This window comes from Halichoeres trimaculatus, unplaced genomic scaffold (genome assembly GCF_033239565.1).
Source record: "Halichoeres trimaculatus isolate MK-OKI-2021-1 unplaced genomic scaffold, fHalTri1.1 fHalTri1_scaffold_1, whole genome shotgun sequence".
In the NCBI taxonomy this organism is placed as follows: domain Eukaryota; kingdom Metazoa; phylum Chordata; class Actinopteri; order Labriformes; family Labridae; genus Halichoeres; species Halichoeres trimaculatus.
Genome location: NW_027437179.1, coordinates 33,109,053 through 33,133,561, shown reverse-complemented (window position 1 = coordinate 33,133,561; position 24,509 = coordinate 33,109,053). Strand labels below are relative to the sequence as shown.

At 39.3% G+C, this 24,509-nt stretch overlaps 1 protein-coding gene across 1 annotated transcript in view; it reads right to left on the bottom strand.

Annotated features, from left to right (window-relative positions):
• The window catches only part of tafa3a (TAFA chemokine like family member 3a), a 138,480-nt gene that overhangs the window by 8,574 nt on the left and 105,397 nt on the right, over positions 1 to 24,509 (bottom strand). Inside the window, exons 3-4 of the mRNA XM_074671618.1 lie at positions 7,737 to 7,886; positions 6,856 to 6,980 (exon numbers count right to left, since the gene is read on the bottom strand). Coding sequence (XP_074527719.1) covers positions 6,856 to 6,980; positions 7,737 to 7,886 — 275 coding nt within the window. The remainder of the gene's footprint in view (positions 1 to 6,855; positions 6,981 to 7,736; positions 7,887 to 24,509) is intronic.

Here is a 24,509-nt window from a genome sequence, read left to right as displayed (position 1 = left end):
CACCTACCATCCACTTCAGGTCCACCACGCCCGAAACCCAAAAACACACGTCCACATAACCTCTATTAATCTCTGGAAGTGCTACAGCTCCAGCCCTTCACCCTGTCTCTGCACATCCCACTCGACGATTTGACTTCCTGAGGGGACTTTTGTTTGTTGTCTGTTTGTCTTTCTCCTGCCCTGGCTTGCCTTTGTTTTGCTTCTGGCTGGCACTTTTGAAGTCATATGCAAGCCCTCCTCTGACTTTTCAAAGGCAGGATGAGTCACAAGCCTGCTCTTTCTCTTACCCTGAAAACCTCAGAAAATTGTGGGTTGAAATGGTAAAAATGCTATTTTATTTTTCACTCAGGATTTTGAGACTGAGAACTGAGTCTAACGTCTCATTATCGGGCGCAAAAAACGAAGTGAAAAGACTCTTCAAGACTGATAGAAATCCTGTGAATAAAGAAAAATCAGTGGGTCTGGTGTTATTTAGAGAATGTGTGGTCCATCACATTTTGACCAACATTCTGTCTGACTGTGGACAAATTCAAACTGAATTGTAAGCTAAAAGCAGAAATCCAACATGAAGTAACTGGCCTGCAAACACTGCTAAATACTCCAACCCAAACAGGGCTTTTCCCTGCCTTTGTTGCCAAGTGTTACGAAACTTAGCTCATGCTGGATTAATTCTGAGTTTCTGTTAATTACATATCAAAGAGTTTGGTCTGCACCTGCTCTTTTCTAATTATAAAGTATTAAATAAAAGTTGTGTTGTGTTGTACTGAAGGCTAATCATCAATCTGCCTTTGGAGCAGATTTCAGACAGCTTTTAGTGAGGCTTGTTTATTTAAAGCTTCTGTCAGGAGTTTAACTGGATGTGAAACAGATTGAAATTTTAACTGATGCCTTTTTATGAGCTATAAAAGCAAACAAGGCCATCTGCAACAAGACTGACAATGTCCAGATGATGTTATTTTTACAAAAAGAATTAAAGAAATGCTGCAGGGGGGTAATGTGTCAGAGCAGATGATTGACAGCACACTGAAGAACAACATTTCTTTACAATTTCTGGGTAAAATAATCAAAGGAGTGAGTGACCCATTTGACTCTTAAAAAGGAAGCAGGAGGAGGACAAGACCTTTTCTGGCTCCATAAACAGAAAATCCACTTTAAGATCCTGCTCACCTACACATTATAGGATAACTTGTTTTTTTTTTTTGTCCAGATCTCCCCCTTAAGATCAAAGACCAGCAAAGCCCTGATTGTCTGATGTTTGCAAATGACATCATGTGTGATTTTCCTGTGGTGTGGGGTGTGTTAGGAGTGATTTTGTCTGGTCAGAGCTGCTCAGAAGGCCTCAGATTGAGAGATCATCGGTAATATTTGCAACTAAAAATCCTGCAGTGTGAGGGGCACTTCATGAGGAGCGAAGCAGGTACAGCATGTAATGTCACATGTACCACGGCAAAGCCAATCAAGACGTGAGCTGACTCAGCTGACTGACCAAAGAGGAAGTGAGAAATCTATCTGTAATACTTAGGACGACTTTACTCACCACCAACTGGCACTGTAATGCATATAGCCCACAGCCCACAACTTTTTCGACAATTGTTTTTGTTTTTTGTTTTTTTCTCAAAATTTAAGAGGCCAAAAACAACCATCATTGCTTGCATCGTTGTTTGTTTACACCAAAGTCACATTTTAATACGCAAGATTTGGAATATTGAGCTTGAAAAAGCTGATGCTCGACTTAAGAACCAGTTAGTGTGTGGTGTGCTACTGAGTGCACACCACACATTATAAGATTAGACGACAGAGATATTTTGTGATCCGTCTTTTGTAATCATTAAGAGTGGGGTCTCTAAATGTGTGAAGGTGTGAAGAATCCTGTAATGCGTGCAAGCTTTTACTGACCCCTCAAATGCACTCCCTACCTCACCACATGAGGGATCATCTGTTGCCAAACTCCTGACCTCATCGTCACTGCCACTGTAGCCAACACTGCCCCAGTTCTCTGGGGCTATCTCCCCCCAAAAAGTCTGCACCACCTCTACTCCGTGCTACATATACCTTTTAGCAATTATTTTCATTAGCTTGGGTAAGATATAAAAAAAAGGTATTAAAGATATTTAAAAAAAAAGTGAAATTATCCTCTTTCCCACAGGGGGTGCCAAAACTGAAAAATCAAAAGAACAAACAAACATTGAGTAGAGCTAAATGACACTGATATGAGACTAATTTTTTACCTACACTCTCTACAATTCAACAACTCCCCAACTGCTTGTTAAAACTAATACCTAATCAGTCAATAACATGGCAGAAACTCAGTCTATCCAGGCATTTGGACACAGTGAAGAAAACCTGCCAAAGTTCAAACTGAGCATCAGAGTGAAGGAGAAAGGGGATTCAAGAGACTTTGAACGTGGTATAGTTGTTGCTCTCAGTATCTGAAAAACTGCTGATCTACTGGGATTTTCACACACAACCATCTCTTGGGTTTACAGAGAATAGTCCCAAAAAGAAAATATCCAGAGAGCGGCAGTTCTCTGAGACAAAATGCTCTGCTGATGCGAGAGGAAAATGGACAGACTAGTTTGAGACGATGGTTGGCAACAGTAACTCAGATAACCACTGGTTACGATCAAGGTCTGCAGAAAAAACATGTCTGATTAAACATGTGACCGTGAAGCACACAAGTGACTCTTCTGTCAGCTGAGAATAGGAAACTAAGGCTATAGTTTACACAGGCTCACCAAAACTGGACAATAGAAGATTGAAAATATTAAATCTGGTCTAAACAGTCTCGATTTCTGCTGCCACACTCAGATAAAAGAATGGATCCATCATGTTTTGTGTCCATGGTTCAGTCTGCTGCTGGTGAAATGGTGTAACCAGGAGATTCTCATCAGGGATGTTCAGTTGACAAGTCTGCAGTAACTGTGTGATGCTGTCATGTCAGTATGGACCAACATCTCCGAGGAATTTTTCCAACACCTTGTTTAATCAGTGCCATGAAGAATAAAATACTTCTGAAGGCAAAAGAGGGTCCACCTGGCTGGAACAACCAATGAGTGGCTCATGAAGTGAGCAATGAGTGCTTATTAAAAACAGTACATAGCTTAGTCAAGAAGACTACAGGAGATATGAGTTTCTCTTTGTTGATGACGCTCCTGTGAGTCAGATTTCTGCTCAGTCACCAGCGAGGTTTTGCGCCTCCCCAGTGGCAGCTTTTTCCAATTTGTACCAATGAACTCATGGGTGTACAATCAGCCTGTTTATTACAGACGTGATAATTGATTTTCCATTTGCAAAGCTGTCATGTGCAGCATGCATTCATATCTCATTTGTCACCTAAACCACCAGGCGAGAACTGCGAGTCCCCTGATAATATCCTCTCTGTTTATGCCATCTATTAATATCCATACGATTCCTCTTCTCATCAAAGAGTTTGTTTCTAATTATTAATAAAAATACATTATTATCACCGTTCAAGTGAATCAAACTGACACATGTTCTCTCAACCCTGTGATTCAGACGTGTTTGTCAGATTATACGGCACTCAGACATCTCTTATGTTTGGATGTATTAATGCGACATATCATCTTTATTTATGAGGAGTTTGACACTAAATACTCTGTTTGCTGCTCGGCTCTTTGCAAGCCAGTGGCTCTAAGCTTTTAAATCAAACTCCTCTGTATTTATGAGTGCTAATTACTTTTCAATTACAGGCATGAAAATATAACCTCAGTGGTGTGGAAGTGTCATCAGTTTGACAGAAAAGTCTTTATGAATGTCATTAAAACATGCCCAAATTTGATCATTAAGCCTTAAATGCTAATGGCTGGATGTGGGATAAACTGATGCCGAGGTATAACTGGATTTGTCTCATGCAGTTCGCAGACATAAATCAGGTTTTGTTCAAACTCAACATTTACTGCATTTTGGGAGTTTTTTTTTTATTCACAAAGCCCATTTCCTGATTAAAGATGGAGCCTGTTATTAAATATCTGATCTATATTTCATGATTTCTGCTCTCACTCTCTCAGGAGGTGTTAACAGCTGGCTGCTTTCTGGTTTTGTCTCGACGAAAATATCTTTTGAACTGAAGGCTTCTATCGCAGCTGTAGTTTATTTCAATTACACAAGATTATAGAAATATCTCTGAAGACTCGTTTCTACTCTGAGTTTTCACATTGTTGCTTTAAGATGAACCAGCAGCTTTCGTCTTTGGTTCTTCCTCAAACCACTTTCTTCACCCGATCACTACACACACACTGGGTTCTCTCTGAAACAGCTGAATGTGGAGGTTTCAGACCCTCACAATCTGACATTTTGTGATTTAAGACACTCCAAAAGAGGAGTTGATTGACTGACATTTCATTGATCCAAATTTTACTTTGGCAGCTTTACATCATTGTTTTCTTGGCATCCAGGCTCTGAATGCAATAACTGCTTGCAGTTAAGAGCCTTACCAGCAGAAATTAAGGACTTATTGCATGACATCTTCAACCCCCTTTAGGCAGAATATGGAGAGGTGCGGATGCTGAGAGGGTATGCTGGGTAAATGTGAACATGGCACAGATTGAGTCAACTGCCAGGACGAGCTTACAGGCGTCACAAAATTTGCATTTTTAAACAACTTTATCAAGATAAACGATGCCGCCAAACAGATGCGAGAAAATCTTTTAAAAAAAGTTTAAATACTTAAAGGGCCTTAATAACTCTGTGCTAAATCTTGCATAGAACATGTCTTTATCAAGTTATGAAGTGTTTTTACGTTTCACACAAGCTGAAAACATAACTTCTGAGAAACATTAAAAACAAAAAGTCAGATTTCCTGGGCTTCAGTATGGCCTTTAATGGCATCCAATAACATTCGCTCTCTAGTGGACAGCCCAGCTTTGAATCCAAGCCGTGGTACCTTTCTTGCATGTCCCCATCCTTGCCTTGTTTCCATCTCTTTTCACTACCCTGTCTTCTTCAATTAAAGGTGTTAAGAGCCCTGTTGAAGCACGATTTGTAGGGATGAATTAGGTACTTTTATAGATACCGACCAAATTCTGTCAAAAGTACCGGGTACTGATTCACGTAAAACCAAAAGGTACCACATTTAGTTACCTAAATGCATCCTATGTGCGGGAGTGGCAGAGTAGGGGATTTTCTGTGGTAGACATGAACACAGAATTACAAGGTTATATATTGAAGAATAAATATAAGTTGAAAAGTTTTTATATTTCATTATGAAAAAAATGATATTTTTTACCACATAAACACAAAAAAAGTTGAGTACCAGTACCGATTGCCAGGTACCGGTCATTGTTACTGAATCATTTCAAATGAGGAAGGTACTCATCCCTAACTATTTGTAATAGAACATACCAACAACCCAAAATGTAATATCTGGTCGATAATAAAAAAAAAAAAGTGCCTGAAATATAATAATAAACAAAACAGCCAAACAAAAAGTTGTTCTAATTTGGGTCGGTAATGGCATTTTGGGTTGTATTACATTTTTCCATTACATTTTGGACTCAGGACTTCTGTTTCATTATTAACCAGTTTTTACTTTAGTTTTTTTTTTTTTTTACTACATTTCTCGTTGTTGTTACATTTTGGATGTTGTTAGACAACAACAAAAACCCCACACAGGTTTACAAGAACAAAATGCTGCCAAAGACAAGGGAAGTATTTGTCATACTAAAGTTATATGAGAATGCTAAATGCTGATACTAAATTCTCATTCAAGTCAACTGCTTGCGTACCAACAAAGTCCTGCATTGTACCTGATCCTTCTACCTTAATAAAATGTGCGTCACTCATCTGAAGATGTGACTTCAATCAGACTTCACTGTGTAGAGGGGGGGAAGTGAGGAGGGACAGTTTTAGTGGCTTTCAATCCAGTGTGTCTGCTCTGTGTGGGTCTACATCAGGGCTTTCCAATTTACAGACTGACAGTCATTTATCTCAGACCTGCACCTGCACTTCTTCTTCTTTCATTAGTGTTAATTTATGCATTAGCATAAATTAGGGTTAAGACAATCATAAGTGAAGACCGCAGCTCGGTCTTGTACAGGTTGTCTGAATTTGTGACAGACAGGTTTGCATATGAATCTTATTCACGAGATCCAACCTAGAATTTAAGAGCTGCTAAAACCCCAAATTATTACTATGCTATTTAAATACTAAAAAACTTGAGTTTTGGAGACTAACATGATGGGTGCAAAATAGCACAAGGGTGAAGTGCAGTAAGGATTAGTAAATGCAGATAGCAAAAGATAGGTATATGACAGCTGCACATAATATAATATATAATATGTGCTCTTCATTGTGTTATTTGCTTTCAAGCTGTACTCGCTTCTCATTAGTATCTTTTGGTCATCTGTGATTGTTTGAAAAGTGCTTCAGAAATAAACTTTGACAAAAGAATGAGCTCCTTGGTCTTCTGTCAGAATCACTATCAAGTCAGCTACTTAAGATATGATAAAAGGAAAGTAGTAACACTTCCCCAACAAAGTGCCGGCTGAAGCTAAATAGATAGCTGCACCTAGCTGACCCTTTTCTACAGTTGTAAGCTGACTGCTTTAAGAAACACTTCACTGACTCTCCCCTGTGAGTCACATCTTCTTCTCCTGCTGCCTCCCACTCTGCTCTGCTCGCTCTCATCTCGAGTAGACAGAAAAAAATCTCCAGTGCTGTCTTTCCTTTAGCTCTTCCTTTTCAAACACTTCACAGGCACTTCTCCATTATTCTCAGGTCACAACTATTATCCGAAGCCCCGCATTTTACAGTCCATTTCATTGGCTCTAATTCATTGCCCTAAAGAAAGAATACTTGAAGAAGTGCTTGATGGGAGTTTAAGAGAATAAAACCCACCTTGGTTGTCTTGACTTTGTTGCCTGTACTGCAGCTCCATCCTTTGAGATCTGGCAGCACTTTACACTCCTCTCCATCCATGCAGGGATGCATCTGGCACCACCACTTCTGTGCAACTATGGATGCTGACGAAAGAAGACAGAGATTTTATAAAATTGGAAGGAGGCAATTAAGGTTGAGCAGGTTCTGCCTTGACTGAAGCAACAACAAGGGCCTCTGGTTTCCCTCCACATCCCGGTGATTGAAGACAGCGTCTTTTGATCTGTCAGTCCTGCCTTCGTGTGTTTTCAGGTCTGAATTTAAGGGCTGGGGGTCAATGTCAAGCTGGTGAGTGCTGTGAGCAGGTGCTCAGGTGTGAGCAGGGTGGATGTTTGTACGAAGGAGGGGGTAATAAAGCGTGCAGCAGAGGTTGGAGCGTCAAGGTCTTAAGCGGCTCAGAGGAGGCCTGCAGGGGAAGAAACAGCTTCCCCTGACATTTCTGAAGTGAAAAGAGAAGTGTCAAAATAGAGGAAGCCCCTGTCTGAGCGTGGAGAGGAGATAGGGATCGATTCACACGTAACTGAGGCCACTTTTGACTTGATATGAAATGACCTGGCCTTCTGCTCTGATATTTCCTCCACAGACAAAAGGCGAACAAATAAACTGCTGGAAGATTTGATTTTGAAGATTATAAAGCCTCCAGGACACAAAAACAAGAAGAAACATAAGAAAACATATCTCTGTATTCTCCTCTTCCTCATCTTTCAAAAAGTAAACCGCTCCTTCCTAAATAACAGTGACAGGTGTGACATTTTCGCACCATTTCGTAGCACATTTCCTCTCTAATTAACAGTCAGTCACAAATCATTACCAGAGGCATAATGAGAAGAAGGCAGGCGTACCGTCTACACAGGATGGAGCCGCTCGTGTTGTTCCCGCCACCTGTCCAGGGAAGCAGGAGCATTTGACAGTCTGGGATCTCTCCTCGATCTTGTTCTTGTTGCAGCACCGGTGTGCAGCAATTACCTCGCAGGTCCCCGCTTTCACATGAACTAAAACACACACACACACACACATGGGTTAGATAACTTGCTGGCATTATGGGACAGAAATTCAAGTTTAAAAAAAAATGATTTCCTCTTCAGTGAACAAACTTTGTACAGAAATAAAACATGTTTTTAGTGAATAGAGAAGAAAGCAAATTCTCCCCTTTCACGTGTCAAGCCCGGTGAAAACGAAGCCTCTACCAGAAAGCCTGTTAGCGGAGCTGAACACAGAGTCTGATCACAGGGGACACAGCAGGTCTGTCAGAGGGCATTTGAGTAATTTCACAGCACTGTCTTGTTTCTTGTTTCAAACATCCAATCATGATGTCTACTTGAAATCCAGGTCAGCTCCCAGGTGAAGGAGCTCAGCTTTGAACTGTAGCTCCACCTGTCCTCGTCTCCTTGAGAAACACGCCTCATCCTGTGACCCTTCGACCCCAGCAGAGGACGAACGGTAAGATAACACTAATGTAGTTACAGGACATAAAAAACACACACACACTCAACACCACTGAAGTGCTTATTTGTGCCAAAGAACATTACAATATCAATTAGGAGGAGGGGACTGTTTTCAAAGCTAATAAGTTTGATCAAACATCAATACAGCTCTCTAGTTTATATTCATTACTTTTCTGCATGGCCTCATCACCATTCTCCACATGTTTGTGTATTTACACGCAACAATCGAGATTGGGCTGTTGGGAAAAAACAATAAAAAAAAGCTTTTGAAAAGTTCTGACATTCCCGTCAGATAAGCCTTAATTAGGCCAGTAAAGATTTTCAATTTGGGAGTGGACCTGAAAATAGATTGAAAAGGAGCTTCCATCAACCCATTAGCTCGCAATCCGAAAATCTCATCTACAACATTAAAAACATTTTGCCTCAAATCAATAAGCTGCTATTCACATTCCCACAAAAGGCAAGACAACAATTGGCCATCGAATGCCTTTCAGCGAAGGAGAAAGTCGCTGATGCAAAAACAGGTCAGGCTCCGTGCCCTTCATGTGATTATCTTTAAGCCACCAGCACGCCCCCGGTCACAGGGAGTTAAAGGAGTTAGTAAAGCTGGGAGAGAATATTCAGACTTTGTTTAAGTGAGAGGTACACGTGGACGAAGTGGACAGAGGCTTAAATTACACGTGTTTGCTGTCAAAGAGAGCTCAAATCAGTTCAACCCACCAGATTGACAAATTATGAGGAATTTTAATAAATAATAATGCATGGATAAGGGAATTAAAGCAGTTTGAAAAATCTGAGGCATAAAAGTACACAAACTATTGAACAATTTACCTCTGCATGTAATACAGGCCTTTTCTCTGCCTATTTTTAAATCTCTTCCGGGCCACTTCTCTTTTCCCTGGCCTTTGACACTGGACAGTAGTCGACTTTATCAGTTTATTTGTTTTTAAATTGTTTTTGGCATGCCTTTTCATTTCAGTTTTGTTTCATCATGTTTTCAAATTGAGTCTGTATTGTACATGTAGTTTTGTTTTGTTTTATTTTTCATCTCATGTGAGTTGCTATGTATTTCATTTATTCTCTTGTACAGCGCTTCAGTCTACTGTGTTTGTTTTTAAGTGCTTAACAAATAAAGATGGATTGGATTAAAAACATAAGGTGCAACATATGGCACTTTCTGGTTGTATCAGTCAAAGATTTGAGAAAAAATGAAAACAAAAAATACAAGCATTTTTAGTCATAGAGTTTAAGTAAAAGTAACACTCATAAAACATACAGATCTTATTGTAGAAGTCAATCATCTTAAGGCATAGTTCCATGTATTTTCATTTCATAGATATGTATCTTATTACGTTTGATGAAGCTTTACAGGGTCATAAAATTAGAGTAAATAGATTATATACAAATACTAAAAAAAATCAAACTTTCTTCTGGTCTTTAGGCCACTTAAAGTTACTTTAAAAACTTCATGTCACATTCACCAGATCAGAAAAGAACACATCCACAAACTAAGGGAAAAGTGGTTTTTCCAAAGTTCTCATTTCTTTTCCCGCATATTTACTCACAACTGTTTTTGGCACCAGGAGCAAGAGCTGGTACTAAGCCTCTGACATTCAGACTGAGAGATACTCCACTGTACCACTGAGCCACAGCTGTCCCACACATGTGATGATGTTCAAAATGACATCTTTTCTTTATATTAGTGGAACACTGTGTTGATAATCTTTTAAATTCTGTTATTAAAGGATGCAAAATGGTAACAAGCAAGTTTTCCTCAAGCAAAAGAGAAACTACCTCGGGTACCCAACTGTCAGCATCATCAACATAGATGTTCAAATGATTGAAGACGCACTGCACGTCTAATTGGAGGGACCTTCTACAGGGCACGTCAGAAATCTCAAGCTGTATATAACTACCCAATTCACAAAATGTACAGAGGAGACTTCACACAACTCAGAGATTACTGATGGAGCACAAAATGCACCAACAGCACCTTAATCAATCTGTCTTTCGTACATTATCTTTTGAATTCTGATTCCACGCACCTAACCTTGTTCCTCTTCAGCTTTGAAGGTTTCTATGTCTTCTTCTGAAATGTATTTAACCATCACAAGATCCTCTGATAGTCATTTACTGCTGTGATACATCAAACACATCAACCAGCTTGTCTTTAAAACTCTCCACCAAACTCTCGTTGCTGCTGCTGCACTGCCCCTACTGTTCACATGCACACTGCACCTGGAACCTTGAACACATCATTTTTTCAGGCATATAAACCCAGTGTAGCAATCAGATGCAGAGAACGCCAGGCAGAGAAGCAGGCTTAAAAGGAATATTTCAAAATGAGGTAAAAAGGGTGATAGAAAAAAAGTTCACTAAACATACAGAATACTACAAATACTTCCATCTTTATAGAAATGTAAATAAGTACACTTGGTATGTGTTGTTGAACCCTGAAAAGCTCAGTCAGGTGGAAAAAAGATAACTGCAATAATTGTAAACAGCTGTTTCCCAAGCTCAGACTCTCCCGTCCATCATTAAAAGTGCAGCTTGTATCCTTGGATGAGTGAACTCCTAAAATCACGACGCTCTACCAAATGTTCACAAGGTTTCTGTATCTTTTTATAAACATTTTCTGTGAATGTCTGCAAATGAATTTTTTCTGTTTACAAATCGTGAGGAATGCTTTTCATCCTGGCTTTCATGACTCTGTTCCCTCCAATTTAATCCTGCAAAACATTTTATTTGCAAACTGCACAACTAAACATATTTAATCCCCTCCAGGAGTCTACTCCAGACCTTGTACTCTTTCATTTGCACCAGATTAGGCCACAAACAAACTTTGTTTTATTAGCATCTCTGACAAACTAGTAAACATGCTTTTCCTCTACTAAAATATCTGCACCGTACACAAGATGGAAAAAAAAAAATAAAATAGGGCTTTAAAGTCTCCACTGCAGATCAGCGATACAGAAATCTGATTATTTGGTATCTCTTACTGGGCAGTTGCTTGCAAATCCTGTAATGCCATTTGAGTAGTCTGACTTTTGTAAGAAATAAATCTTGTTGGGTAAGGAATACAGAAATCCTCTCTTGTGGTATCGTTTTCAGTATCTGTGACGGATCCGATCTTTCAGCATCTTCTCTGTAAATGTTATAGACATGAAGCAGATCCTTTCCCTTTTATACCACTGCGTCAGCCCTTATTCATATCCTTGTCATCCACTTCATTTTCTTCACCTTGTCTGCCAGTCTTCAACACAGTATCTCCTTGACTGTACTTTTTACAGTACGTCCACCCACTCCTCCGCGCTCCGAGTGAAGAAAGCAGTACAGCGTAAGCAGCGGCTGGTCGGCTTGAGACTCTGGGCTCATTAAGGTGCGGAGAGCGGCTGGTGGAGTCTGCCCGTGTGGAGAAAGCTGCTGATTAAAAGTTGAGCTGCGTGCAGAGGTCGCTGACTCTTGAGGCGGGAGCTGAAACCACCATGCAGTGTGGACAGGAAGTGAGGTCAGAGAGCAGGGCGCTGTGGTGGAGCCAAGCTGGTAACGATCCGTATGAGAAGAAACAGCTATGGACTGTCTGACAACTGTTGGTCAGATATATATACTGAGCTTTTGGCCTGAGTGACTGTATGTATTAAAAACTTGACTATAAAAAGACATACTACTTAACAGCCCGTTAGAAATGTAGGAAAAAAGAACAAATTAACCCAAAAACTTACAAAATACAACCCAACATTTTAACAAAGCTACAATCATCTAGAGACTGTTGGGGAGAACAGGGGAGCTCTAAAGCCGTGAGATAGAAGAAAAGACGAGACTGCTCATAGTTCTTTCCTGTAAAGCAACATCGAGGAGAAGGTTTATTTAGCTGTAAATAATGATCCCTATGACCTCTGCCAAGACGGTTATGTTTTTGGAACAGTTTGTCTGTCTGTGAACAACAAAAAAAATCAAAATCTTACCAACGGATCTTGATGAAATTTCAAGGAAATGTTCAACATATTACAAGGAAGAAATGATTACATTTTTGAGGTGATCCGGATAACTGTCTGGATCCAGGTTTTTTCTTTTAAAGGATTCTTTATCATTGTGAGATAGGACCTTTTTCACTATTTGTGTATATAACTCAATGATAAATAGTTGGTTTGCTTTGTAACAGAATCTAAGACAAGGTCATAATAATTTCTGACAGATGTAAAAGTATGATCCAGATCCTGGCAATATTCTGGACACTAAGATCCGGGATATAAAAGATGTACTGGGTCGTCATAATTTTCAACCCTGTCAGGTAACAAATTATTGTACAAACCTGCAACTAACACCAAATTGTAGCAGACAGTCTGCTGAAAGGGAGTATAACATTAAAGTAGGACTAAACTGTTGTGTGACAATCACTATCTGCTTGGCGGAGGTCTGTGAGTGCTTTTCTAGTATTAATCATGTAAACAAAAATAAGCAAACAAAAGGATTAACAATGACAACAGAATTGATGATGCAACAATGTCAGTCATTCGTAAACAGCTCTTGATCTAAAGGAAGTTTGAGGAAGTTTACATTTTATTCATCACCAGAATGTGTTAAATAATTCATCCTGATTGGCTAACAGTCCAAATACTGTAAACAGGAAGCAGTCCTGCACGTGTCACCTCGGCCAGTTGACACTGTGGCAAAACAGTAGTTTTGATCGTTACCTGATGATCTTACTGATCAACTAGCCACCAGCTGTGCTATGTGCTTGATTCTGATTGGTCAAACCTCAAAATAACTGTAACTCATTCTCAAAAGAAAATCAAACATAATTTTGTTTACTAGGGGTTTGGCTGGTTGTGGGGGCTGAATTTGGCATGCTGAATCTTACCAATTGCTGATGAAATTACTTAGAAGTTCACTGTTTTTTCCTACTGTCAGTGTCTTTTTTCATCACTTTGTCTCACCTAAAAAAACTATTGCTACCTTCTTTACATATCATTTTTATTCTTTTGTGTGTGTGAGAAATCTTAGTGCTTGTTAGACCAATGCATGAGCTCTAACAGGTTCATTGGTATTGCACATGTTCCCCTATCGTAATAAATAGAGAAGACGTCATGTTGTATGGGTGGAAGATCAAACTTCCAAATGATGCTTCATTAATGTTTTTTTTTTAAAATGCATCACAGTTTCAAATACCGATTATTGGTCTCATGAACTAGAAATAAAGCATACTGGTATCAGCCCTGAGAAAAATGATATTAGTCGACCCCCCTTGTGTATATTCATGTCATATTAATGATGAACAGTGTTTCTTTTTCTTTTTTAAACTTGCTTGTTATAAATTTATGAATACGTTTAATGAAATGTTACTTTACAATGAAAAAACAGACTCTCTGAAGGTGTTTCATTTATTGAAAATGTAGCCAGAATGTTTCTATAAATCATTTAGCATTCATTTATTATTCAGAAAAGGCTCTGGGCATATTTCACACAGCAGAGTTATGTTTCAAACACACATGATGCATATATATGTGTAAGAGCTGTGGCTCACGGCGGCTAGGAGGTCATGTTTAACTCAAGGACAGTTTGACAATGAAGGAGGGGACGGCTGAACCTTTGATTCTCTTTGGTTGTTAAATGGTTTGTCTAACCACAGGGTCACCCTGTCGCCCCTTCTCAGCACAAACCTGCTCTTTGTGCAGCTTCAGTGGGAGCAGCTGTGTATTAGAGACGTGTGGTGTTCCACATACATGTAGGAGAAAGGCCGCCTGGTTGTATTCTGTGTGTGTATCCAGGCAGTTGTGTCAATGACTCACAACACCTGTGATCAATACATTTCTATTATAGCACTTAGGACTGTCATCAGTTTGAATCAGCAGGCCCCAGCATCAGCGAGAAGCGGAGATGAGAGGCGCGGAAAGGTGAAAGGACAGAGACCACTAATGAGAACTGGCAGAAGGCCAAACCCTCCAACAGATCGATACCACTCTGGAGCAGAGCACTCTGCTCTACAATCAGATTAATCGATCGGTGATTGATAAACACCAATATGCAAACACAATCTGAACACAGATTTCAGTGAAAAGGAGGGAAACTCAACCTTTCCTCTCCTTCTTTATCAGAATAAATCTACACCAGTTTGAACCAACTCATACAGAAATTAGAATCAGACTTATAAAACCTCCATCTATAGTAATGCTGATGTATTTTTACAATTGGTTCACCTTAATCCACATTTTTCACCAGTAAGTTTAAAACTGCTGCTCTTTCTTATTAGAATTGTCACTGAACATAATACAGGCTTTCAGAACCCTTCTTCAAATCAATGTTCCTCTCTGCATCAGTACATATTTTTTCCCTGTCAGCTCCCTGCAGAGGTGGCTGAACATGTGACAGGTGTGTTGTGACAGCTGGTGTAAAACACGATGAAGGGATTCAAGTGGTCGACAAAGACTGCTTAACAACAAGATCTATATTTAGAGGTTCTACATGACAGGCAAACTTGGAGGAAACCGTTTGGCAAACATGACAAAACAACAGCACATGAACGAACGGTGGCAGGGTGTGAATGACATCAAATCCAAGATGCTACATCGACAGTGTTTAACCGCCAGATTATCAAAACAGAAACTCTTGATTTAACCCTCTTCTCATGTTAAATAGTATCTGACAAGAAAAGTATGGTTCATAAATTTGATCTCTGTAATGTGACAGGAAAAAAGGAAAGATGCACCAAGCCAACTTTTTGAGCCTTCCATCAATACTTTCACCAGTACTAGGGATGGGTACCAAATTCGGTACTTTAATTAACTTTGGGAACTGACCGACTTCTGCCGAAAGTACCGGGTAACGATTCACGAAACATCAAAAAGTACCATGTTAAGGTACTTAAACACCTGCCTGTGACTGTGAGGGAGTGGAAGAATAGGCGATTTTCCATGCTGGACATGAACACAGCATTATAAGGTTATATATTGAAGAACAAATATGTTAAATTGAAAAAAATATACTTTTTATTGTTAAACAAATTTATATTTTTCACCACATTAACACAAAAAAGAACCAAAAATTGGTACTGTTGAGTACTGATACCGATTGCCAGGTACCAGGCATCGGTACCGTATCGTTTCAAATCTGAAAGGTACCCATTCCTAACCAATACCCACACCGATCTGAAACCAGTATTAAAATAACAATCTGAATTCTTCAATGAGAAGATGAAAATACGGTTTTGTTCACCAAATTACAATAGATAAATATAAACACTGACCTGACTATCATCATCTATTTACCTCACTATAAACCAGGCTTTCTTACCCATCATCCAGTGTCAGGGTCTTGTCTCACCTTGTTGACTTGCTAAATTTGTATTTAATTTCCAAAGAACAGTTTAAGGTCCAGATACTTTTGTCTCCTGATAAAACATTCCCAGGAACTACATGGTCTGTGAAAACGACACCATAGAAAGCTGAGGCAGGCCATCGTTCTTATGTGCAGCACTACAGTTTGTCTAACCCTAACCCTAGCTAAGGGGATATAAAGTTTGAGCTTCTTTTGATAATGGATCATTACAAGTGGATTTGTTGCTACCTGAGAGGAGACAAGCACCAGTGATAAAGGTGACAAAGCTGTTTCACGGAGCCTAAAACAGCTTAGACCTGTGAAACATCGGACCTCTATGCGGTCTAACACATGAAGACCACAAAGATCAGGGCCATTTTCAGGGGTATATTTATGCCCTAGTTACTGTGGTTGAAAGGCACCTTTTGTGTCATTAGTGTGAGAATTCAGATACTGCAACCTCATTTACATGCCATAGATATTAACCTATAAATTTTCTTCACCTGAAACTTAACAGTTAATAGCAAGCTAATGTATTTTTTAGGGGCAGTTGGACTTTTTTGGCCAATATCTTCAAATATATGTTACACATGCCGCATGTCCATTACAACATCTTGTAATTTGAGCTTTAATTTAAAATAAACCTGGTTCCAATTCCCAAACATCCACTGGGAACTTTCCACTGAGAGCACACCTTACAGGGTATTTTCTGTTCTTTCAGTCTGTTTGAAACTTGTTGCCAGTCTCTGGGTGAAGTGCTCTCCTGTTGTACTTATCAAAGACCTAATCATACAGGTTAGAACCGAGCCACAGGTTCCTTTTAGCTGGAACAGCAATCAAACAATTGATCTAACACGCAGGCGGAGAGGCATCAAGAACAACACACTGCTCCACCTGTCAGCACCAGCGCCTGTATGAGCCTCACATGGCCAGTCAAGCACAAGATACAGTAAGAGAAGCACAACAGGGGATAGATGAACATCAGAGGCACAGCTTTCATTGTAATACTGACAGGGAGGCTTTGCCGACCGCAGCAAGCTGTAATCAGTTACACTAACTGAGCTTTACATCACACAGGAAGTTTCTCCTGACAAAGTAAATACTATCCTCAACCTGCTGTCTAATAAGAGTCTGAAAGTAAGTATTAAAAAGTGTCATTGAGGTGAAATAATTTAAGGATTCCTGGAACAGCCATTTTCTTTGAGCTTTTTTTGAACATTCTACAACAAGGTTAAATCTACCTTCAGACAAAAAATCTACCAGCAAAAACTAACTTGAAAATATTCTATATAGCTCAATGAAAGTGAAAATTATTTCCGGAGACAAAACTTCAGGGCCATAAACTTAAAGTGTAAGAAAATACCTCTTTATAAAAAAAAGAAAATACTCTTTTACAACACAAAACTCTCATTAAACTCAATTTAATACCTCCACATCCCCTTCTTGGTGTTCAGAGGGTGTGAACTTCCTGAGAAATTTTAATTGATACTGTACACAAATGAAAAGGTGCAACAGGATCAGCAAATGCAAACACCCAACCTGCAAAACCCAATCAACACTTTGTGAGAGCGGAGGTTTGTTCCTCCCGACAGATGATGCAAGAGCTAGAGCCAGACGATGACAAGCCCACAGAAATCAGAGGGAGGGGGTTCACTCTGAATACATTTCAGTCAATATGTTATCAAAGCAAACTGCTGTGACTCATCACCAAGAAGAACCCTGTCGACAAACAGGAAGTTAAGGAGCCAATCCACTGAAAATGTCACAACATGCACGGCCTCACCTTTAGCTTAGCTTACTTCGAGAGAGCCATGCTAACTGGGACCTCATGTCTCCAGTTTCCATGCTAAGCTAAGCTAGCAGGCAGCTTCTATAGCTTCAATTTGAACACAGAAACACAAATGATGTCTATGCTTTCATCTTCAATAACTATCTAAACACTTAAACATGACCTAATTGTACATATGATGCATTATTTTGCAACAGAATAAGACACAACTCAATGTGGTATAATACAACCCAAGAAGCTCCGACATTATATGATTTGAGGGGTTACAGTTACACCTCAAATACACCTGATATGTCTGCAGTGCGACTCTGTTGCGCCTCGCTTGGCTGCTTTTGTCAGCTCACACTGGCTGCATGACTGACAGACAGCTGGAGTCACGAGACCGAGAAGTTCCAGCGCTTCCCACTCCATTGATAAGTCTCTCTTCATTCATGGTGGGTTGTAAAACCACAACCTGGTTGACTCCTGGTCCGGCTTCGCTCATCATGTCCATTTGTCATTGTAGTCAAGCTAAATACGAACTGATTTCAGCATGTCTGTTTTATTGTGAAAGTCACTGGGTATTTTTAAGTAGTTTACGGTCACTACTTCCTGTCCCGCTCAATCTTCCCTACGCTAAATGTATGCGTCACAGCTCTGCCTCCAGCAAAAATGACTGCGACGGTGTAAGTTGACTTATTGACTTGAGTTGAAACCTATTTGATCCGTTTGTTGTGACAGAATGAAGACGCACTGCAGACGCAGCAGCTGTATTTCAGCCATTTTTTGATGTCAAGTGATTAAAAAACTTGATCAAGTTAACCATTCTACTCTGTGATTAATGCTAATACATTTCCTTTGGGCTTGATAAAGTCTACAGGTGTCCATTGGATTTTAATGGGTAGAATCTATCAAAGAAATCCTACCATTGACTTAAATTTGTTTTGAGTACTGCAGTCAAATGATTACAATTGTTAATCAGATGAATCACAGGGTTGCTGTGGTTATTAATCATGTTTCATTTTGCATGAGCAAACACACTCAAGAAAGACAGAAGTATTTTTTTACTTAACGTGTTTATTAGACACCACTAACAGTTTCTGTTAACAAAAAAACCTTTGTGCTTCTTGATGGAGCCTTGTACAATTTGCCTTGAAAGGCAACTTGCAAAACAAAAGCAGAAAAGAAAACTCCTTCCTGCAGAGTGTGCATAATACTTAGTATTACATGACTATTCTATCTTTTGTTTGTTTTGGGGTTTTTTTTGGTATCCAAATCTACTCAGAAAACTGCCCAAAATGCGATGCCAATGACATTTCAGGGGACTTTGAGTCATTCTGAGTGGCAGATGAGTAAATTGTTTTAAATTTTTAATTAGATTAATCATGATGATGGGATAAATCTGATTAATGCATTAATTTTGACAGCCCTGGTTACAATACATGGCTGGGTAAGGCAGGCTATGATATAAGGCATTTGAATCAGATACAATATTGTATGACACAATATGATACAAGATTATACAGCACGATATAGATTGCTTTGTTGCAATATGATAGGGTATGATGTGGCAGAATAAGGTGGGTATGTTACAGCACAGTATGGTAGGATAAGATATGTAAAGATACAACACGGTACAATTTGGTAAGATAAGGTACGACACAGTATGCCGTAGTATGTTGGAGTATGATGAGACATGATCATATCCACTCAATTGTCGTCATCTCAGACCTCTGTACTGAACCTTTGTAAAAGACTTTAATTGAAGAAAACTATAAATCAAGACAATAATCAAGCATCTAACAAGGGAAGCAGAAACCAGTACAACAACAAAAATTTCCTGCTTATCACCTATCATCTACATAATACACAACAGATCAAGTGAAAGAAATACATCACAGTGAAGCCTTACAAACCCTGAAGCCTCATGGAACATGATTTATCGTTTTTATTGATTGAGGTGAAAATGACTTTTTAAAATGGTTAGGTTTGATTTGGGAGCTCTTTATGACTCACCAGATGGTACAAGCTGAAAGTCTGAGTGAAGAAATTGAGAAGGGTCAGACAACACGTTCTGTGCCTATCCAAGAACAGACAGCTCCTGTACTGAGTTGAAGGATGAGTGCACACTCTACCAACAACACCCAACCAGACATCCTGAAGACATCTGTCGAGACAGGACAACGATAACGATGCATGCAAAACATTTTGGTTTTGCAGAAGAGAGCAAGTGTTCTCATGTTGGAGTTTCACCACAGGAACAGAGTTATGGTTTGAATGGGTTTTACTTTGTTGTTCTGGTAGTCTACAAAGTCAATGATGCCAAAGTTAGCTTTGTAACAGTTTAAAATGCATAATGAAAAATCAGAATCATAAACATATCTAAAATTTTAACAAAAAATGAATTTTACTTTCTCTTCTGATAGGTTTAAACTCATTCTTACTAAAACTTAATGACCTCTGATGTAAGTAAACACAGAGTCCTACTGAGTATAATGTATACAAGAACACTGTTAAAGGCAAAGCAGACCTACAACCTGATTTCTTCTTTAATGACTGTGTTGAAAAGCTAAGGGATCAATAAGAAGCAGTGAACCAGAGACAGGATTTATACTGTTATCAGCTGTTTACACTCCAGAACATCCTTAAACTACTGAGGGCGCCACAACAAGGAGGAAAGGAGAAACATAATTACTGAAGTACATAACAGCTTTAACGCTTTAATAATTAAAGAAATCACACAGCAGTTAGTCACCTGTGGAGTACACACTGTTCAACAGCCTGGTGATGTGAAGTGTAGGGATCAAACCAAACAAGTGCACTTGACAGACTTCAGTAACAAATCACAGGAAGCAGAAAGTGAGTTTTCAGAACTGTTCAGCTGGATTAACATCAAATCAGATGTTTTTTCTTGACCTCCTTGTTGACATGAATGGATGTCTCAGCCTGACAGGCAACAAACTTCTTTATCCACTGAGGCATGAAGCAACAAGTCCAGCTTCCACGGGTTATTCACCGCAGAGGGACAGAGAGCAAAATATACAGAGTGCATTTTCTGTTTCAATCTGGCCTCATGGAGCGAGCCGCCAGCCGGCCTTTTTCAGCCGGTAAAATGCGGAGGCAGATCAAAACAGTGAAAACAGAGTCATGTCCTGGCCACAGGCCCAGACCGCAGAAACAGCAGCAGCTATAAAACAGAGGTTTTAGGCCATAGAATGAAGACAGCCTATGAATTAATAATGAATCAAATCATACTGTTTGCTCCTGATGCTGATAACCCGTTTGAGTCCACTCAGTAGCATCTGAAAAAACACCTGCTGTATATTTTTCAGGTAAAACTCAGCCTGTGGTGCTAAAGCTGCCAGCTTCACACAGCCAAAACACTCATTAGAGGAGCGTGAGAGGGTATTAAAAATAATTCCAGTTAGCACAATTCAACTGGCAGCATTAAAAAAGCTGTCCATGTGGCAGCTAAAACTAAAACACAGACTGAGGTATTGGTTTATGACATATTTGTTCACCTGCCTGCTGGGAAATGTAGTGAGAACCCTCCACAGGCCGGTGTTTAATGGGATTAACATATTCTGAAAAGATTGACTGATCTCTGCTGAGCTGTAAACCTGCTTAGCTGCTATCAAAACAAACAGGACCCAGGAAACAAACAGGACCCAGGAAACAATCCGACGTCTGAGTGACAGCCTGAAGCTTGAGGTAAGAATAAAGGGACATTCCACTGTTTTGTTTTGTTTTTTTTGAAGCTGTGTGCCTTGATGTGTGCCTCATCAAAAGCCTGATCTGAATGGAGCCTCAAAGGATTGTTGGATCACTATCCTTCTCACCATTCATTAATATCTTCCACAAAACTATGTTTTAATGGACTGCAAACTTGAGGCCTGATTCATAAAAGAATACACAGCTCTAGTGCTAACTCAGCATCAATTCACAGAGAGCACACAAAGGGTTAAATGCTCCACAATCTGCACTGCCAAGCAAATATTTTCTCCATGCACAAGCGTTGTTTGCTCATACTGAAGTGAGCCATTATGTATTGATTTAGAGCAAAATATCTTCCTTTTCTGCACAATTGTACCACTTGCAGATAGAGTGACATTTTAACTGTCTCCTGAGAGGCAATTGCACTTCAGTATCAATAACTCTAACTCTTCAGCGATCAAGATAACAAACACCTTAGAAATAGCATAACTGTACACATAAATCTGATACTATTGCTTTGAAATTACTGCTTTTCATAAAAGGCTGTCAGAGGTTGTTTGTGGATCAATTCTTGCGCACACAAGCTGTGCAATTATGCCTCACAGTTTCAATATTTTTTATTAGAAATGAGCTGCTTGTTGCTTGTTCGCCCTGGGAACAAAGCTGTACATGACCCCTGAAATAAAAAAGGATTTTTCTTGTCTGGCCTCTCAGGATGAAAGTGCACGGCACAGTTCTACATCTTATCCAGACACAGACCTGGAGCAAACTGCACACCGCTGAGGGACTAACAGGGTTGTTTTACACAAGAATATCATCTGGGCAGTTTCCTCTGAGATTCAGATCTTCAGACAGAGCAGATAGTGTACGCAAATTAAATATTAGCACAGTAACCACACTATATATTCAAACAAAATCATCTATCTGACATTAACCATTAGGGCTTCACCTATTCTTTCTGTCCATTTTTGGTCCGCCTGCTATTATTGTGAAATAATGTGTACACCTTCAACCCTTTCATTGACCACATATCTGTTTTTTCTTCTTTTTTTTTCAGGGCAACTTGAGCTGACAGATTATATTACTTTTATACTTCTAATAAGTATAAAAATAAATGTTTTTATGACCACTCAGTGAAATAAAACAAACAAAAATTAACAAAACAGAAATTAAATCAGTTACTTTGGTAAGGCCAAGACAAAATTGGGATTATTGATGACCCTAACCCAAAATTAAAATTTGCTAGCTAATGAAAAGCCATAAAGTAGTAGTAAAACATGCCTCGGGTATAGTCATGGTTGAATAACACTGTAGGGCTGTTAAAGAAGTGCATGGTCTGTTCAGCCAATTATGTCTCCACTGGAAGAGCCCAAACCCTTTCCCAAGCCAACCATAACCACACAGCACCACATGGCTTTCAGATCAAACTGGTTTCAGTTACAGACATAAAAAGTGAGTTTTGCTTGCTCATCTGTCTTTATTCTCACAGGTCAGTTTCCTGTTGGCACATTGTCTGTTACTTTTTAATCTTTGACTCGCAGAAGACTTCTTTAGAAAGAAAGAATATAGAAACAGATCCCCCTTCACAATCCCCCAGTGTATGCTTTAGTGGTTTAGATGAAGTCTATGTCAGTACCATTCATCTGGCTGCCAAGATGTTAGAGCCCACTCCTGACTGATCAATTGGAGTCCCTCAAGGAATCATACAGCCTTATAAGTGAAAGGGTACTGAAGTTATTAAACCCGGGGACAGCAGCGGCAGCAGCAGAGAAAGACTTATACACAGACTCGAAGCCTCTGCGGGGAAAGTGTTGTCTTGACACGGTTACTCATTCTCCAGACAGTCACTGGAAATGTAATAAGGGATGTTCAGACACACCATCAGAGAGCCATTATCGTCCTTTTCTCATTTCATGGCATGGTTTTCAAGCACTGGGTGATTTTTCATCACCTCATCTTTACATGCCAAGAAACAATAAAGTATGGAGCATTTTTTAAATGTTTTTTTCCATGAAGAACAGCAAGAACCTCAAATACTTCTGTCTGGTACATGAATAAAAAAATTCTCTTTCTTACATTTTTTTTAAAAGACATTTAGACCAAGAAACCTTTTCAAAACACCACAAAAAGGGTGAAAATGTGTAACAAAATAAGGAATAGACTTGGCCCTATTCCAAATATTTTAATTTTCATTCTCATAGTTGAATAACAGGAATTCTTTTATACTTGATTCAGTCCGATATTTTACTTTATGTTTTACTAGACTGCAATAACACATGGACATAGTGTCTGTGTTGTCACCTTTTGGTTTAACTGATTAACTGATTATCAACTCATAATTACCACAGGTATCAACGGTTGTAAAAACAGTGAGACTGTCAAAACTGTCTAAATCTTTTGTACCAGTGTGACTTCTATTCTAGATTCAGCAATATCATTTTTCAGTTGTTCAGTCATAAAAAACTGATGAACTGAGCTGCTGTGCTGGTTTGTAGTGACCCAGAGACCCAGAGAAGACGCAAGAGAATGTTTGACCAACATAACTTTCTAGGCCATGATGTTGTAATAAATATCAGGACAGCTGTGATTTGGACACAGGTCTGACTGTGGGCTGATATTCAGTACGACATCCCTCCTTCTGATGTGATACTGCTGAAATACCACACAGCTATGGCTGATCTGAACTCCATTAATTGATTTTAAATACTTCTTTTGCAGCAAAGAGATGTTGACAAGACTGCTGTCAAAGTTGCAGAGCATAGAAATGGACTTGATAAATGTAGATTCACTTCCTGCACTCAAAGTGCGCAAAAAATGTTTAATGGTTTGCCAACAGTGAGGTTCAGGTCAAGGAGTTATGTTGGTGAAGAAATATATCAAAATATGTTTTTGTTTCTTACTGTTTACCACCACATGCTGCTACTATCTGTTTAACAAAAGTAATTTTACATTCAAGGTCATGTTGTTGTTGAAAATCAGCAAGTCTGTGATTATCTTTGACCAAATCCTCTTGTTTTGCATCGCCACATTACAGTTTCATTCCACTGTCCGCCTGAATAAGTGAAAAAACAAAACAATGAAACAAACAAACACAACAATGTCTCGCCTCGTCTTGCACTCTATTTTCTTGCTGAGATGTAGCTACTGAGAGTTTTTTTATTGTTCAAAGATTTATCTGGCAGGGAGAAACTTGGCAAATACACATGGTGTCATTCTTATTTTGCTTTTCTGGCAGAAAAGGCACAACATCAGTGTACGGTCTTATCTTAACTCTTGGACTGTGATCTGATTTTTCAGTAATAAGAAAAGGAAGCAGAGAATTTCGATCATTGTGATGCATCTATGTAAAAGCAGAGAGTGCTTTGTTGTCGCAT